This window comes from Centruroides vittatus, unplaced genomic scaffold (assembly GCF_030686945.1).
Source record: "Centruroides vittatus isolate TY-2023 unplaced genomic scaffold, ASM3068694v2 scaffold_450, whole genome shotgun sequence".
In the NCBI taxonomy this organism is placed as follows: domain Eukaryota; kingdom Metazoa; phylum Arthropoda; class Arachnida; order Scorpiones; family Buthidae; genus Centruroides; species Centruroides vittatus.
The window spans coordinates 623,135-640,929 of record NW_027122709.1 but is presented as its reverse complement, the minus strand read 5'-3'; the positions used below and the strand labels follow the sequence as shown (position 1 = coordinate 640,929).

At 29.2% G+C, this 17,795-nt stretch overlaps 2 protein-coding genes across 4 annotated transcripts in view; both read right to left on the bottom strand.

The window, feature by feature from the left end:
* Nucleotides 1-12,609, bottom strand: part of LOC136989217 (protein Aster-B-like) — a 131,265-nt gene extending 118,656 nt beyond the window's left edge. For 2 of the 3 annotated variants that reach the window (XM_067287309.1, XM_067287312.1), the window contains exon 1: nucleotides 12,419-12,609. In XM_067287309.1, coding sequence (XP_067143410.1) covers nucleotides 12,419-12,498 — 80 coding nt within the window. In that variant the 5' untranslated portion in view covers nucleotides 12,499-12,609. Of the gene's footprint in view, nucleotides 1-10,954; nucleotides 10,976-12,418 lie in introns of those variants that run through there. The other variant, XM_067287311.1, reaches the window with a different exon arrangement.
* Nucleotides 12,610-14,015: 1,406 nt separating this feature from the next.
* Rexo5 (RNA exonuclease 5) lies at nucleotides 14,016-16,151 on the bottom strand. The gene has a single exon (XM_067287265.1). The coding sequence runs from the start codon at nucleotides 16,067-16,069 to the stop codon at nucleotides 14,354-14,356; it is 1,716 nt and encodes a 571-aa protein (XP_067143366.1). The 5' UTR covers nucleotides 16,070-16,151; the 3' UTR covers nucleotides 14,016-14,353.
* Between the last annotated feature and the right edge of the window lie 1,644 nt (nucleotides 16,152-17,795).

Here is a 17,795-nt window from a genome sequence, read left to right as displayed (position 1 = left end):
AAAACATGAAAGTGAAAAAAAAAATCCAAACTGTTTTTTCCAGAAATAGACGTGTGTGTAAGAAAATGGTTTGTGCAATATTGTGACCAAGGAGTTCCTCTTAGCAGAATGATGCTACAAAGGAAAGCTGGAAATTTTGTCAAAAACTTTGCCATAGCAAATTTAAAGCCAGCAACGAATGATTCGAGAGCTTTAAAAGTAGACACAACATTGTCTTCAGGAAACTTTGTGTGTCTCTTGAAGTGTTTACAAAGAGTGGATCAAGGAGCACCCTTCTCTTGTTTGAGGCTACAAGCCTGTATTTAATGGCAATGAAATAGTCCTTTTTTCCAATGTTTACCCAACAGAACAGTGATATTCAAGGAACAAGAGTGCCAAGGTGAAAACCAGACTAAAGTACTGTATATGTGACTGTACTCTTAACAGTTAATCAAACTAGAAGTGAAAACCTTCCACCACTGATGATTGATCATTCTGCAAAGTCCAGATATTTCTTAATAAGTGAAATCATTTCCTATAACATACAAAGCAAACTACAAAGCTTGGATGACAAGTGAAATCTTTAGTGACTGGTTGAAAGGAATCAAAGAATCTATGGGTTTAAAAAAAAAAATCTTTCTTTACTTATTTGTACTATTAACCAGTACACAGAAAAATAATTCTCAAATCCTTTCTGACTTATAGAGGCTGAAGAATTCCAAGACTCTAATCCATTTACTTAAAACGGAATAAGAACTGGAGTTAAAAAAGGTAAAAACAAAACAGGTTAACTTTGAGAGAAAAAAATTTTTATTTTACATCATAATCCACCCTAAATACATTTTGCCGCTATCGGCCTCCTCAGTAGAGTTTCTCACGAACAGAATGTGATACAAGTTAGCCATCAGTGATAAACACATCATTCACACAATTTTCATCGCATTTACAGTTTTTATGGCTGATTAAACCTTCCCAGAACTCCACAGGTACCACGCCATTATTTAAATTCATTACATTATTTTGCATAATAATTGCAAAATGTTCCTTAAATTTTCTTTTTACTACATTCTTTTTCCTATATAAGATTTTTATATTATTAATATCAATATGGCAATTATTCGTGTAACAATGCAAAAACACTGGGGTGGTATCTACTTTAAGCCGTATCGCAGCCAGATGTTCTGACAACCTCACTTGTAGTTTCCTTTTTGTTTCTCCAACATAGAAACTTTGTATTCCACATGTACATTGCAGGGGTTATTGGAGGAGGAGGGAGTGATTTATAGACTTCAATGTACATGTGGAATACAAAGTTTCTATGTTGGAGAAACAAAAAGGAAACTACAAGTGAGGTTGTCAGAACATCTGGCTGCGATACGGCTTAAAGTAGATACCACCCCAGTGTTTTTGCATTGTTACACGAATAATTGCCATATTAATATTAATAATATAAAAATCTTATATAGGAAAAAGAATGTAGTAAAAAAAAAATTTAAGGAACATTTTGCAATTATTATGCAAAATAATGTAATGAATTTAAATAATGGCGTGGTACCTGTGAAGTTCTGCAAGATTCTACTGTCAGGAAGATATTAGTCAGGATACATTTGTGGCTATTGCTTACCTTCAAAACAAGTCAGGCGTCAGAAATTATTGACCAATTAACAATTGTCAAAAATGTTTAATTTTTACTTATTACAAGTATATACTGTACATGCTATTGTATTAATAAAATAACCTACCACAAATCAAACCTATTACTGTTTACTGTATACGAACCTCTATAACTCGAAACCTGTTTATATCAAATTTTTTTTCTTGTTTCCACGAGATTTGAGATAGACAGGTTCAACTGTATTTCATTTAGCAATGGACTTTCAACTAAATTCCAAATGATACAAAAGGAAACTTTTCATGGATGAAATATCACATAATAACAGTACAACCACTGATTAGATAACAAAAAATATTTATTACAATATAATCTCTATTAATAAATAAAATAATCATTTCAGGATCAAATTGTATATAAAATCAAAATTTTATTCAAAAAGTTGTAATTGTAAGATTATGTGCGAGTATAAGAAAACAGAATAAAATTATTTAAAAATAAATAAAATTCTATAGAATATTTATTTATTTAGAACAATGTCTGTAGTGAGAAGCTAGGATTACTGTATTAATTATGTATTGTGTATGCTTCATATTATAAAATATATTACAGAAGAATTACTAATTGCATTTATAAATCATTATGATAACATACTTAGAAAATGTATTATAATGTTATATTTTATAAGAATTAGAAATACTATATTTCACAATTTAATAACAAATATATCTACTTGTGAAATAATTTATCTATAGACTAGAAAAATAGATTTTACAGAATTAAACTTAAAACTTATCTCTTTCTAGATAAATTTAGTAAGCATCTATCATGTGTTATTTTTCCCAGGAAAGTTATTATGAATCATCAAATACTTTAACAGTGTTTTAAAATAAAATTGCATTATTTTATCTATAAAGGTGTAATTTTCACTCATAATTACTTTTATTAAAGTTTTTTTGTTTCAATAAGTTTCTTTTCAAAATATTCCTGTCATTACAAAGTAATCTATTGGGTTGTTCAAATAGTAATTTCATTTTTTCCATAGAAAAATAAATACAATATTCTTATAATAAATAAATATTTTATTGAATTATATATTGACCATTTTGGTCAAATACCTGTTTTCATTGTTTCTGGTAGTAGCATGATTTCACATTCATAAAAATTTTGATCGTTGTTTACAAAAAACTGATCCAAGTGATTTTTGACATTGTCATTTCAAGTAAATGTCTTACAGTTAAAAAAAATTTGTACAGACCGAAACAAGTAGTAATCTGAGTGTGCCCGATCTGGCGAATATGGTTGGTGTGATAACACATCCCATCTAAGCTATAACAGTTTCTGACGAGTTACCAAACTTGTGTGAAATTTGGCATTATTATGGTAAAACACTACACTTTGTTGATCAATTCTGGCCTTTTCTGTTTGATGATATTACTCAATTTGTTTACTCAATGGCAGTACACTTTCAAATCAATTGTTAAATTATCTGGTAAAAGCTCAAAAAAAATTTCTTTAAAATCCCACCAGAGAGCATCTCTCGTTAACAACATGTAGAATCCATAGATTGAGCTTTGAAACAAAACCAATTCGTTTTAAGTAATAATAAAAGATTCAATTTAACAGATTTAATCTCTTAGTGATTTCCCGTGTTGTTATATGGCAGATTACTTCAATCAGTACCTTTATTTTGTTTTCATTGGCTTCAAATGGCCATCCAGAATGTGGTGTATCTTCGATATTAAAATTGCCAGAATGCAATTTTGTAAACCAGTTTTGGCACTGTCTTTCTCTCAACACATCTTCTCCAAACATGTACCACAATTTTTTTCTTGTTTGAACAGCATTTTGATTTTTTAGTTATAAAAAAGCAAAATATGCCGGAAATGATGCTTTCGATTTTCCATATTTGATGGGTCACCGAAAAAAAAAAACAATTGTCCAGAATCAAACAAAATTTTTTACAAATAAGCCTTAAAATGTCAGCTGTCAAAGTATATAATGAAAATGTGGTTTAAAATAAAATTGGCTGGTAAAAATACATCTAATTCCTCTAGTAATAAAAAAACAAAATTACTTTCCGAACAATCCAATATAATGGTAGCTGAGGCTTGACTGAAAGGTTAAAGCCATGTTTCCAATTAATTTTGCCATTTCTACAAACCTGATGTCATATCTATCCTTCGGTACCAAGATTTGAAGCAGTAATGTTAGCCAATACGCTGCTACTGCATTTTATTTCACATTAAAACTAAAATTTAATTTAATGTTTTAATGAAAAATAAAATTTAATGTTTAAATTAATATAGTAAACCAATTGTTGTAAAAAGTTTTATCTCTGTAATCTAGCAAATGAAATGAAATAAATTTACAAATTAAAAACTAAAAATGTCTTTTAATATCTATTATATGCATTACATGCAAGTAGTTAACATAACAGACAAAATAATAATTTCTCTATTATACTGAACTGTTTCAATTTGAAATTTATTGTTTCACCAGGATTATTCAATTACTGTACTAGTCTGTAAGCCACATCTGGTGTATAATAAAGCTAAATGAACTACAAAATAACATAAAAATATTATTAATTATTTTGTATGTGAATTTAATTTTGTTTAATTGCAATTTAATGACAAATGAACAATTATTTATTGTAACATTGTCACAACGCTCGGCTGCAATTTTTAATTTATTTAATTTAAAATATATGCTCTTTACCTCAAAATTAGTAGTGTCTTGCCTCTGTGCATCATACTTTTCCATTAGCAATGGGATTGTGCCAGTCATTTATCTAACATCTTTCAAAGGAAAATTTTTGAATTGAAATAATGACTTCCGGTTTACATCAGAAGTTCATATATAGTTAATCGAGTCCTCCTGCCCCTTAAGCTTTCCATATCTGGTCTTGAATTTTATTTATCTAACACTATTCTTGAGATTAAGGAAAGACAGACAGGCAGACAGCCAACAGTAGGAATTTATAGGTCTACAATTTTTTCAAATTGCAGCCCAATAAACAGCATAGTAAAAATTACCTTAGAATATTTATTTTAGAAATTTAATTTAGAATTCTTTTCTACTAATGATAAGTGTAGAATCATGTTTCTTTCAAAAACAAAAAGATGTTCATGTGTAATATCTTTCTGCTTTTACAAATTACTTTACTAGGTACAGTACATGCAGAGCAAGGTGTCCAGCATTCGTGGGCACCAGTGCAGAACAAGGTGCCCATGAGTGCTACACACCTTGCTCTGCACTGGAAAAATTTGAAATTCTCTACGGTTTACCACCAAAGGAAGATTGGGTTTTGTGTAGTCAGCTGCAAACAATTACTTTAATTTTTCACTTAAATTTAAATTTTCCAATTGAACATTTTTTGATTTGATTTAGAGTTTGATGCTGTTAGAGTATATCACTGCTAGATTAACATATGCAATAGCCAACGGGTATCAAGTGATTAGAATTTTACCTTTGCAGGAAATTCAGTAATTTCTCCAAAAAGTTTTGCCATTACATGAACTTTCAGCTAGTTCTCACTCTTGCCCTTTGCAGCATTAGAATATGTAGTTATACATTATGCCAGTGTTCTGCAACCAGTGTGCCAGTGTGACAAGAACTTTTACATATTCTGTTCATTTCAAGTTTTATTTATATATTTTTATCACAACTGCTGTGTTTCTTATGCTTGTATTTCATTCTCTGCCACAGCACTGATGAAATAAGATGTTTGTTTATTCTCTATTACAAGCCATGCATTTTTATGTATTCTAAGAAATTAAATGTAAAATAAATTTGCTCACAGGTGTTGATGTCTGTTTATTAATATTAATAATAATAATAATAATAATAATAATAATACATTAATCGAAAATATCAATAATAATTAATAATAATATATAATAACACAGGGTTAGTAACACTTCCATACAAACAAACCAAATTTTTATTAGGCGAGGAATATTTCAAGGAGATTCCTTGAGTCCTCTCTGGTTCTGCTTAGCCCTGAACCCATTATCCAACATGTTAAACAACACGCAATATGGTTACAATATCAGACACGAAAAAACAACACAGTTTACACTGTCACATCTCATGTACATGGATGACATAAAACTTTATGCATCCACACAAAAACAACTTCATCAACTCCTACAAATCACACATTCATACACCAAGGACATACAAATGGAATTTGGCCTAGATAAATGCAAAACAGTTCACATAGAAAAAGGAATCCTGAAGAAAGAAGATTTTGCACTTGGAAATGGAGACGTTATTGAATCCATGGAAGAGGGCGAGTTCTACAAGTATTTAGGATTCCAACAGGCCAAACTAACAGAACATACACAAATAAAGCAAAGATTAATTAAAGAATACCAAAGTAGGTTAAATGCTATTCTCAGAACACAATTAAATGCAAAACACACAGTTAAAGCAATAAACACATATGTCATTCCAGTACTCACATATTCTTTTGGAGTTATACATTGGACTCACACTGATCTTGAGCAACTCCAAAGGAAAACAAGAACAACACTTACTAAGCATAAACAACATCATCCTAAATCCGCCACAGAAAGATTAACCCTTCCACGTAAAGATGGCGGACGTGGCCTGATCGACATAGTTAACCTTCACTACAAACAAATACAGTCACTGCGAGAGTTTTTCTACAAAAAACAAGAAACATCACAATTACATAAAGCAGTAACTCTAGCAGACTCGAATAACACACCATTAAACTTACACTCACATCATATGGACACAACACAACATATAAAAAGCATAGACACCATTAAGCAATCGTGGGCTCGAAAGGCACTCCATGGCAGGCATCCTTACGATCTGGCCCAGGATTTTGTTGACAAAACTGCGTCAAACAGCTGGTTAGCTCGGGGATGCCTCTTTGGGGAGACGGAAGGATTCATGATTGCCATACAGGATCAGGTCATAAATACTAAAAACTACAGAAAACACATACTCAAAGATGCAACACTCACAAATGACACATGCAGAAAATGTCACATCATGCCAGAAACTATACAACACATCACCTCTGGTTGCAAGCTCTTGGCACAGACAGATTATTTACACAGACATAACCAAGTAGCAAATATAATACACCAAGAGCTTGCAAAGAAACACAAATTAGCAGACATCCACGAACCATACTACAAATACATTCCACAGACAGTATTGGAAAACAACACGCACAAAATGTACTACGACAGAGCCATAATCACAGATAAAACAATTTACCACAACAGACCAGACATCACACTCATTGACAAACACAATAAAATCACATACATTATAGACATATCCATTCCAAACACTCACAATATACAAAACGCATGCACTGAAAAAATTAGCAAGTACACAGAACTCGCCCAGGAAATAAGGCATCTGTGGAGGATGGATAAGGTGCTTATTGTACCTGTTGTTCTCTCCTCTACAGGTGTCATACCACACACACTACACAAAAGCCTGGGCACATTACAATTGAATAGAAACACATACATCACACTACAGAAGGCCACTATATTGAATACATGTCATATTGTGAGAAAATTCCTGAATACAGACACACACACTGATACACTTCTTTAATTTCTGTTTTGGTTACTATGCCTTGACTTTGGTCCGGCATAGTACAGCCACCGGTGTTAACCGAGTATATCTAACTTAACCCAACATAATAATAATAATAATAATAATAGGTTAATGGCATTACATAATTCTATTAACAAGATCATATCATACATTTTTGATATCATACATTTTGGTGTGCCATGTTGAGTCATGTCAAGTCATGGGTGTGCTGAGAGTAGAAAAAGACCAACAACTGCCGAATTATCGGGCTAGCAAATGGCTATAGTAATATTAATAATTTAAGTTAATTTGGTACTAGAGTTAAGCGTTAGGCGCCATCTCTTGCTAAATTTAATAAATACTCTTGTTATAACATTAATTTGGCAGTTGTTGGTCTTTATATATAATGAGTAGAAAAAGGTTGTGGAACACTGCATTATGCTGTTATTTATAAGGTACACAAATATGCATATAAGGGATATGAAATTTGTTTGGTTTTCCAAATAAGCTCTTTAACTTGAGGATAATTGCTAAAAGCAATTGAAAACATTCATTTTTCTCCATCATTGTTTTCCATGAGCTGAATTTTTGGTTCTGTAAGTATTTTGTATATTATCCAGTATTTAGTGCATTTATTTATTGTTTGGTTTTTTCAAGAACTTCTGGAAATGTAAAGAAAAACAAAAGTTAGAAAACAAGCAGACAAACAATAGTGATGTTTTAAAAACTCAAATAAGCAAGAATTATTAAAAAATGAAAAACTCTTATCCAAAAATTAAATTCAATACAATTTTTGGCACCAGAAGTTTATACTTGAAATCAAGGGGTATCCTGGAGTAACCTATCAATTCATATTTAGCCTACTTCCTGAAAGAATATAGCCTAAATTTTAATTTAGAAAGTTTCTAAGATATTTGAATATACTACAAAATATAAATCAGAAAAGTTTTAGATAATTGGGCTGCAATTTTCTAAAATTGTAGACCTAAGTTTAAATTTCCACTTGACATCCATCTGTTGTCTTGTCTATCAGTGCTTCCTTAATCTCAAGAACAGAGTTAGATACAGTATAGATGACCAGCATGACTCCATCATTAACAAGAAAAGTGTGATGTACAGGGACACTGTTGCAAGACTGCTAAAATTGAGAGCATTGTGACAATAAATAATTGTTTGTCCACTATAAATGAAAAAAAATCTGAGAGAAATAAATGTATTTTAATGTAATCAAAAAGATCAATTGAAATTTGATGTGTGCACACCCTGGCACCAACTTTGCTCACAGACTTAACATTGTGAACTTCCCCCTTGTACTATATCTGAAGTCACGAGTTGAATTTTAAAATACTGTTTACATCATAACCTAGACTAAGATGTATTCTATTTGTATGCAAAAAATGCATGAGTTAGCCAACATACAACCTTCAAAGTCATCACTAAGAGAGCATTCTTCTCTACACTAATTATAAGAATTGTTCAAAATTTATAATAAAAAAGATAAATAAAAGACATGGACATATAAAAACAAAAATGATTAAACTCAAGTAAGTTGTAGCATTTATTAATGAAGTTAATTAAATTTTTATTTAATCATTTAACTGATTTTTCCAAGCAAAATTCTAGTCTTAAAAATTAAATACTCTATAATTTGTTAAATGTTTCTTTTAATTATTATTATAAAATACTGATTTTTAACTACTATAAAATACTAATTAAGCATTATTACTATGAAAACTGGTAGACATTAATGAATGTTTAAACAAAAATAGGAAATTCTCAAATATTCTATCAAATGCAATTCTGAATACTCTGCAGTTGTTAAACATTGCAATCTATATGATTGAGAAACTGATAAAAGTACAATAAAAGCACTAAAATTTGAAACTAACACCTATAAACATAAATATTTTGAACATATAGAGATTTTAAAAATTAATAATGTTAATAGAATTAATGATAATTCAGGTGTTAAAACTGATAAAGGATAATTGTTAAAATTGGCACAATTATATCTATTTTAAAAACAAAATATCTTTGTGATGTAACGACTGTCTCATTAAAACTGTTATAAACTTGTAATTGTATCATATATTGTCACCACTTGGGCACCAGATGTGGACTGTAACACACCTTCTTTATAACCGCACCCTGCACCTTGTTGTAATGCCTGCACCTGCAACTCTGTTGTCGTACTGCTTTTGGTATGTATATAATCTGTCTGTATAACATTAGTTCACAACTGTAAACCAATTATTGGGCTAACTTTTATAACTGTTTTGTAAATAACTACCATAAATGATCGGGCTAAATTTTGGATATATGATTATAGATTAGAAATGAATTTGGCACTAGAGTTAGGTGTTAGGTGCCATCTCTTATTAAAATTAATAACTATATTTAATTAATTAATTTAGATTAAACTAGAAGAAAAGAATTGGCCCGAAGCAGGACTCAAATCTGCAACTGCTACCCAAACTTTCGGTCCGATCTTCTCTTCCAGCATAAATAAGTCTAAAATATAACCATCAAGTTAGGCACCTAATGCCTAACTCTAGTGCCAAATTCATTTCTAATCTATAATTATATATCCAAAATTTAGCCCGATCATTTACGGCAGTTGTAGGTGTATTTGCTTATGATATCGAGTTTCATTTGATGTGTATATTTGTAACTGTTTTGTATCAGTACACTGTATGTCACACCAACCTGCAACATTATGAAGATTTATTACAACTGTCTACATCAATGATGCTTACTGCTCATACATTTATAGTGGCATTTGCATCTTTATATTGTATAGCTTTAAGCATAGTTTTAAGTTTATCTTTATCTTGTATAATTTTTAAGTATATTAGCACCTTTAGTAATACCAACTGATAAGGGACTATTAGAAAATAGTCCAAAATGCACTCTAGGTTTTTTTGTTTTCATACTTATGTAGTCAATTCTATACACCCCTTTTTTGTTTTCTATTAAATGTTTTTACTTTGATTCCTGAGCATTTGTGCCCATTATCATTGGTGTGATAAGCCCTTACTATTATCTGCCTCATGTTTGTAGATATTTTAATTAATTTAATTATGTAATCCTGTTTGCACTGACAAAAGCATATACTAAATCAAAAAGTAAACATAGAAAATACAAAAATCTAAACTTTATTAATTTATTAGTTAAACAATTATATTTATAAATTCTTTAAAATCTATATTTAAAATCTATATTTATAAATTTTTTATAAATCTGATGTTTGCTTTTATAAATTTTGAAATGAGAAACTATGTAATTTTATAGATCTAACCATTCAAATTATAATAGTCAAGAAATATAGTGAACAATATTTATTGTAAAAACATGAAAGAGTTAAATCATATTTTCAATTTCTTATACCGAATAAATTTTAATTTGTATAATAAGAAAATTGGATTTATTATTGGAATTTGTATTCGTAAAACTAATATGTCATTCAACTCAATAAACAGAAAGAATAAGACCATACAATCAAAAAATTCAAACCACATACAGCATCAAGCTTGCAGAATTTTAGAAAAATAAATCTAAGTTTTTAGTAGAATTGTAACCTAGCATAACTGGTTATATCACTTTTAAACTCTAGCTATATCTAAAATCATAATACTTATATTAAACATTATGAATAATATATACTTTTAAATTTTATAAATTTTATAAATTTTATCATAACTATATTAGACAAAATATTTATCAGAGTAAATTTGAATTGATTCAAATTTTTAAACACACAAAATAAACCTTTAAATCCAGTATATCTACTCATTGTTAACATTTTAGGCCATCTATAATGGCATTATTCAGACTATTCATAAAGTATCAAAATTCAAATGGAATGGAATACAAACAAAATGTAAATTCAAGTTCCATATTTTATTTAAATTATAAATATAAACATTATAAATATTTAAATTTTGGAACATTATGCAATTGGTTTTGTAATAACCATCATAATTTTCTTCTTCAACTTAAAAAAGTGTTTTAAGTATTGATTCACAACTAATTAAATTATCACACAAAGTTAGTATACAACAAAATAACTTAAAAATTAAGATTATAAAAAATTACCAAAGCATATAACACGATATGTTAGATTTAAAGGTTTATTTTGTGAGTATTTATACCATATAACAAGTTATTTTTAGTTGCATCCCAATTTTTATCACTCTTATCAAATGCACAAGAACTATAGATCTAATTCTATACTTTTACTATAGATACTTTTAGCAAAGTACATACAGGCCATATTTTAATCCAAAAACATCCTTTAAATATTTATTTAAATTTAGTTTCCGAATTATCACTTTTTTTGTTTAAATCACTATCTTAAACTATCTTTAATATGTTTAACTTCATATAACAAGTAAAAGTTTTTTTCAAACAATAAAGATTATCTTAGTATTCAAGATTATCTTAGTATTACGAAAATAATAAATATCAGTTAATGTCACAATGGTGGAAATAAGATAAGGTTTAAATATAGCTTGATACAACAATTACAAAAGTGAAAAAACTACACAAAATTTTTAAACTGGTTTAATATAATATTTTTTTTAAATTTTTACAAGTTATTTGTTTATTTGTCGGTCAAAATATTTACAATTTCATTTGACATTTTTTCAATTAGAATAATTGCAACAGAGAATATTTAGTCTATTGACATTTTTGAATGCTTAAAATCACAGTAATCATTAAAAAATCTTATTTGTTAATTATAACACAGGAGATTAATAACGACCGTAGAAATCACCCGAAAGTTGCCGAAACTAATCTTTAATACGAAATCATTTCCAAGTATTGGAATATTATTAAAATATATCTGGGTAAACAATCATTAAGCCACTGGAATATATTTCATACCAAATGTTATAAAACATGTTTAATTAAAATAATAATAAAACTTTGTTCATTGTATAAAGGACATTATTGGTTCTGTACGGCTGGTGTGAAGTTGGAAAGAAAGTGATTTAAAAGTAATGCGTGTATAATTATAAAATCTATTCCTAAAGCTGAAGGTTGTTTATAATTGCTGTGTAAACATTTGATGAAGTTATTGTGTAACAAAAGATAATGAGAGTGTAGCTAGTCTGTAAAATAGCGATTATCGACTTCATTCGTATAAGAATCGCTCGAGAACAAGTACCCGACACGAATAAATTAACTTTAAAAATAGTTTCCACAATGAAAGAATGGATTTTTGTTTACCTTTGACGATCACTAACTTCCGTTTCAACATTTTCGCTATCGTTAATAGATATTTGATTATCTTGCGTAATTTTTTTCATCCTTTAGAAACATCTGTGATCTTATAAATATATAAATAAATATAAATACATAATATTAACTATTACAACCCAACACGAAAGGCAGACGACTTCACCGGTGAAAATGGCGATGACCTATCTGACACCTGTCGGCTAATTGTAGAATTATAGTTTTAAAAATGAAAAGAAAAAATCTTACTTACTGCGACAATTGTCTTAAATCCAGTTAATTATTTCATAAAATATCCCTTAATTTAATTTTTAATAATAATTCCAAGTTTCTCCGAAGTTCAGAAACTTGAAATTTTATTTATTTATTTATTTATTTACGAAACTCGTCATAAAAAGTTTTACTAAAATACAATCAAAACAATTTTTAAGTAATGTACTGATTATGTAAAACTGTCTTGTTAACATTAAAATATTTTTTTTTAAATAATGAGAGACAATTTGCATTTGTTTTATTTATTTTTCATTTGTTTAATTAATAATTCGACATCTTTATCAATTCAAACAGTTGATAAATCGTGAAGCCATAATAAACTGATAAAATTGAAAACTTCTATTAAAAGTCCTGATAATATAAAACTATAGGAATTAAAAAGTTTATTGCTCCTCCAGTTTTTTATCATTAAATAAATATAATCGTTATAACAGTAATAAATAATAATAATGGGAGAGCCTTTAAAAGTGCGCGCAAGATAGGAATTAACTGTAAATGCGTAATACTTTACTCGTAGAGAAAAGCCAGTTTATCTTTCATCCACAAATACTATTTTAGGCAGTCTCTCGAACTGACTTAGCAAACTAAATTCGCAGAAATTCGAGAGATATCTCCTCGAATTCCCATTGTTTCTCGACATTGATTTTATTGCAACAAAATTTCCTTAAACTTTTCCGACTTCGAAACTCCACTGTTTTATACGAATAGATTTAGCAATTCTCTAAAATGACTTTTTAAATTTTTTGACAAGTACCGATTCTGAGTAAGCTAACTCGCGAAAGTATTTATAGACAAAACAGAAGAAAAATAGTTCTGTTTTTAGTGTACATGTAAAAATTTTATATACTGTACTGCAAATATCCAATATTAAAACAAAAAATTGTAATTAGAATTAAATAAAAATATTCCAGAAATGTAAAACAGAAAACGCTAAAAATTCTTTCATATTTTTTTCAATTAAACTGTCAAAAACTATAATTTACAACATTCCTGTTGTAATTCCTTTAATAGAAATTTTAAAAAGTCAAGGTTATTATTTCCTTCCTTTTAGAATAAGCACATTTCAATGGTAATATTTTCATGCTAAATTACAATCTTTAATTTTTATGAACTTTATTAACATTTGCATAGAAATTATAAACATGTTTATTATATTACCATTATTTTGTAAACTATTCTTTGAATTCAATGCTTGGAAACACATATTTATAGTAAAAATTCAAATTTATTATTATTGTTGTTAAACACAAATACACTATTATCTCAATAAATAACAAGATTTTTAAATAAGAAATTTTATTTTAATAAATTAGTTTTTTAAAATTTATATTATTTACATACTTTAAATGCAATAAAATTTTAATACATACAACTGTCTTAAAACAATATTTTAAAGACTGGACAGTTCAAAATTCCACATTAAAAAATTCATAAAAAAAAAAAGTCGGAGAATTGTGTAATTATGAAAAACAAAGTTCACATATTTTAGTGATAAATTTTTAAAATTATTTTTTGAAGTAACAATTGATTATATTGGATATATAATATATAATGTAAGTGAAACAAATACTGATGTTATATTTGCACATAATGAAGGATGAAAGATTAATTTCTGCAATATTACTTCTTGCAAGTAGCCACAAAATACAGATTTTATTTTTCTGTTTTAAATTTTAACATACAGAGTCCATTCTGATACCTGTATGAAGTTTCGTCAAAACAACCGCTGGTTGCCACAACAAACAGAGCATTCTCTGCACATTCTTTGTAAATCTTGTTAATTGTTTTGTCAATATCTTCTAGACAGCTCACAAAATCTGTTGCAACATCTCTCTTCACATTTAATAAACATACTGTAAAATAATGTTGTGTCATTTCTTTCCTCATTAATTTTCTGGTTTGCTTGTTAGTTTCGGTCTTCATTAATCTTACTACTTGAATTTGTTGTCGAAGAAACCAATTTAAAATCAAATCATTTCCTATTACGCATTTACTTCCATTTTTTGGAACAATGGGATTACAGGGATTTGAAAATGCATGAGATGGTTTGTTAAGCTTGCTGCTCAAAACTGCATCACCGAATTCTAAACCATGTTTTAATTTCAACAAAACTAACTTCATTGTTGTTTTACTATCTTCAATAGGGGAATGACCATTTTCACTACATTGAATTTCCTCTCCTAAAAATTTTCTAGATAGATTTTTCAACGAAGTTTTTTTCCATCTCGCACCACTCAAATTATATATCACACTAGTGTCTATAACGTATGGATGAATAATTTTTAAAGCATGAAAATCATAATTTAGTGACTGGCCACAAAGAATAGCATCCGGCGGTAACAATTCCTGAATATTTTGTTGCACGTCTTTTAATGTGATCTTTACGTTTTCTAAAGTCGATTTCGTAATCCCACTGAACTTCGTCAGGTAATCTCTGATGGGTGCACTCGGAAGCACATAAGTATCATATATGACTTTCAAGTTTTCATCCACTATCGAAATACGAGCAACTTCTAATTTATTTTCCGCCGTCATAACCATTTCGCAATCTAAAGCGTACAAGGGAGACGTCGGGCATACATCCTTATATTTAACTTTTGTAAAACAATAATCTTTAAAAGAATTATCAAATGGTAAAGGATACTGTTCCATTATCATCTGTGTGGGAGATAATAGTAAACTGATTTTCGAAATGGCTCGGAATTTTGTTTTCTCTACCATTTCTTCGGAATTTTCTATTTTTCCATTCGCCGCAGACACATTCTGGAAATTACTTCTACAATTTGCCGGGCAAAAACAAAGAGCTTCTACAATATTTATTCCATAACTGGCTGGGGGAACAACTTCAAACAAGTGTAACGGTAGACGCTTTGTTCTGGGAAAACAGTCGATGTTCTGGCAGTAATGATCTGCGGACAAGCCATTTACCATCAGTAAAATAACTTGACTAATTCGGTGACAACGATTCACTTTACACCATCTTGTACTACAAAAATTATTTTGCGTTAACAACATTAAAAACTGTTTTATATCATCCGTGAAAATAGGCGAAGAACATCTAAAAATTCCACTTTCTGGATACACAAATAATTGAGCATTAAAACCATCCTTGTTCAGCTTCAATTCAGGTCCCTTCATTTCTTTAGCTTGACGAAGTTTTTCGCGTAACAGTTTTTGTTCCTGAATGTAAGATTCGGTTTTTATTTTGTTAAGGGAAAACGAATTACCTTTTAATGAGTCACAATTTCTGTTTTCGGGTGGCATGTCGTTACTAGTTGTACTCTCAATTAGTTGTAAAAAGGCATTAATTTTTCGTTTCTTGGATTCCCAACGTTTTTCTTTCTTGCTAGATTTTCGAACCTTTTCCATTACTCAAGTATAAAAACAAATCAGAAATGTTAACGAGACTACGGAACCATCTTTAATCGTTAAACACGTGGTTCGATCACAGCACAACCTAACGGTGTAACATTTTCAATTATAATTTTCAATTTATTATTTCTATTTTGCATAATAGGATACGTTATTTTAAAATATATATATATATATAACCAATAATTTATTTAGAAAAATAAAATACAAAGAACAAGAAATTAGTTCTGTACAAACCTTCAAATATATTTTTATTTTTTTACATATTCTCGTTAGCTTTGTGAACGAATGCAAATTGGCATTTACGACGGTTGAGGAATTTTTTCACTTTTACATTATTGAATACTTGTGCAATTAACGTTAAGAATGGAATATAAATTAAGGAGTCATTAAAACATTTTACTTTTCTGTAATTAAAAATTCTTTCAAAATTTTCTATAATTATAATTAATCATTTACAGTATTACACGCCCGTTTCCGTCACCAGAAAGTGAATTCATATTAGAGCCATATTTTAGAACTTGTAATTAATTTCGAATAATTATTTATACATGATTAATGTTTAAAATACAGAATCAATATTCCTTAAAAAAAACATAAGTGTTAAACAAAAAAGGTGGATTAGGAATCTTATTTTTGAAACTAATGGATCGCCGCTCTGGGATCCGGGATCGAATCCAGATGGGTCGAAAAAGCACGGGAATTATTCGAGGGAATAATTCATCTGGATATGTCGGGCCCCGTCCCTTGCCACCCGGCTAAACACTCTAAATGAGCTCTCTAAAAAGGCCTTTTCAGTTCCCATAGAGCAAAAACGGTTTTTCAATTATTTAAACATTTGCACGAATAACATATTTCAGATTGGAAGTAAATTAAATTATAAACCGATTGCAAAGATTATTAGTAATATAATGAGGGGAGAACTGGCGAGTTTTCTCCGGAGTCGGAGAAAACTTAGGGGCACGTAATCGTTTTTATCCATATAAATCAATGTAGTTTTTTGTTGGTAAAAATAATATTGATTTACAGGGGAACATTCTACGTATTTAATTTATTTAAAAAGCAATGGCAAAAGAGGCAGGCTAAAGACTAAAAGGGACCTGCTATAGGGACACAAGGCCCTATAGAAGCTTTCGAAGGCCCTGGTAATATATATAAAAATATTTGAAGCAATGCTTTCAGGTGTGACTAAGCGTAAACACGCTCCAATCGCTGATCCAACAATTTACTGCATTGCAAACCACGGATGTATCCATTGGGTGATTAATGATGATAATATATTTCTTAAACATTTAAAACTGATACGATACTGGAAACAAGAAACATACAAATGTAAAAAAATAATGGGTATCGGTTTAGCTTTCTGAAATAAAAAAAAAACATAGACTAGAACATATAACATATATTCTTTAGATTAATTATCATATATACAAGACAAAACTGAAATCGGTGCGAATATTTTGGAGATAAATTCTTGGGTCAAAAATAACCGTAAAATCCTCTATACAATCAAACCTGTTTTTATGCAGTCTTTTTTTGTGAGATTTTTTATGCGATTTTTTATTTGTGCGGTATAGTCGGAGACTAGTCTCGTGCGATTTGTCATGTCTCACGTTGACTTATTATAGCTAAATAAACTTATTATAGTAATATTATTGCATGAATACGCGAAAAATGAAATAATTTATTTTTTAAGTCAACAAAACACCACCTGAACAAAAAT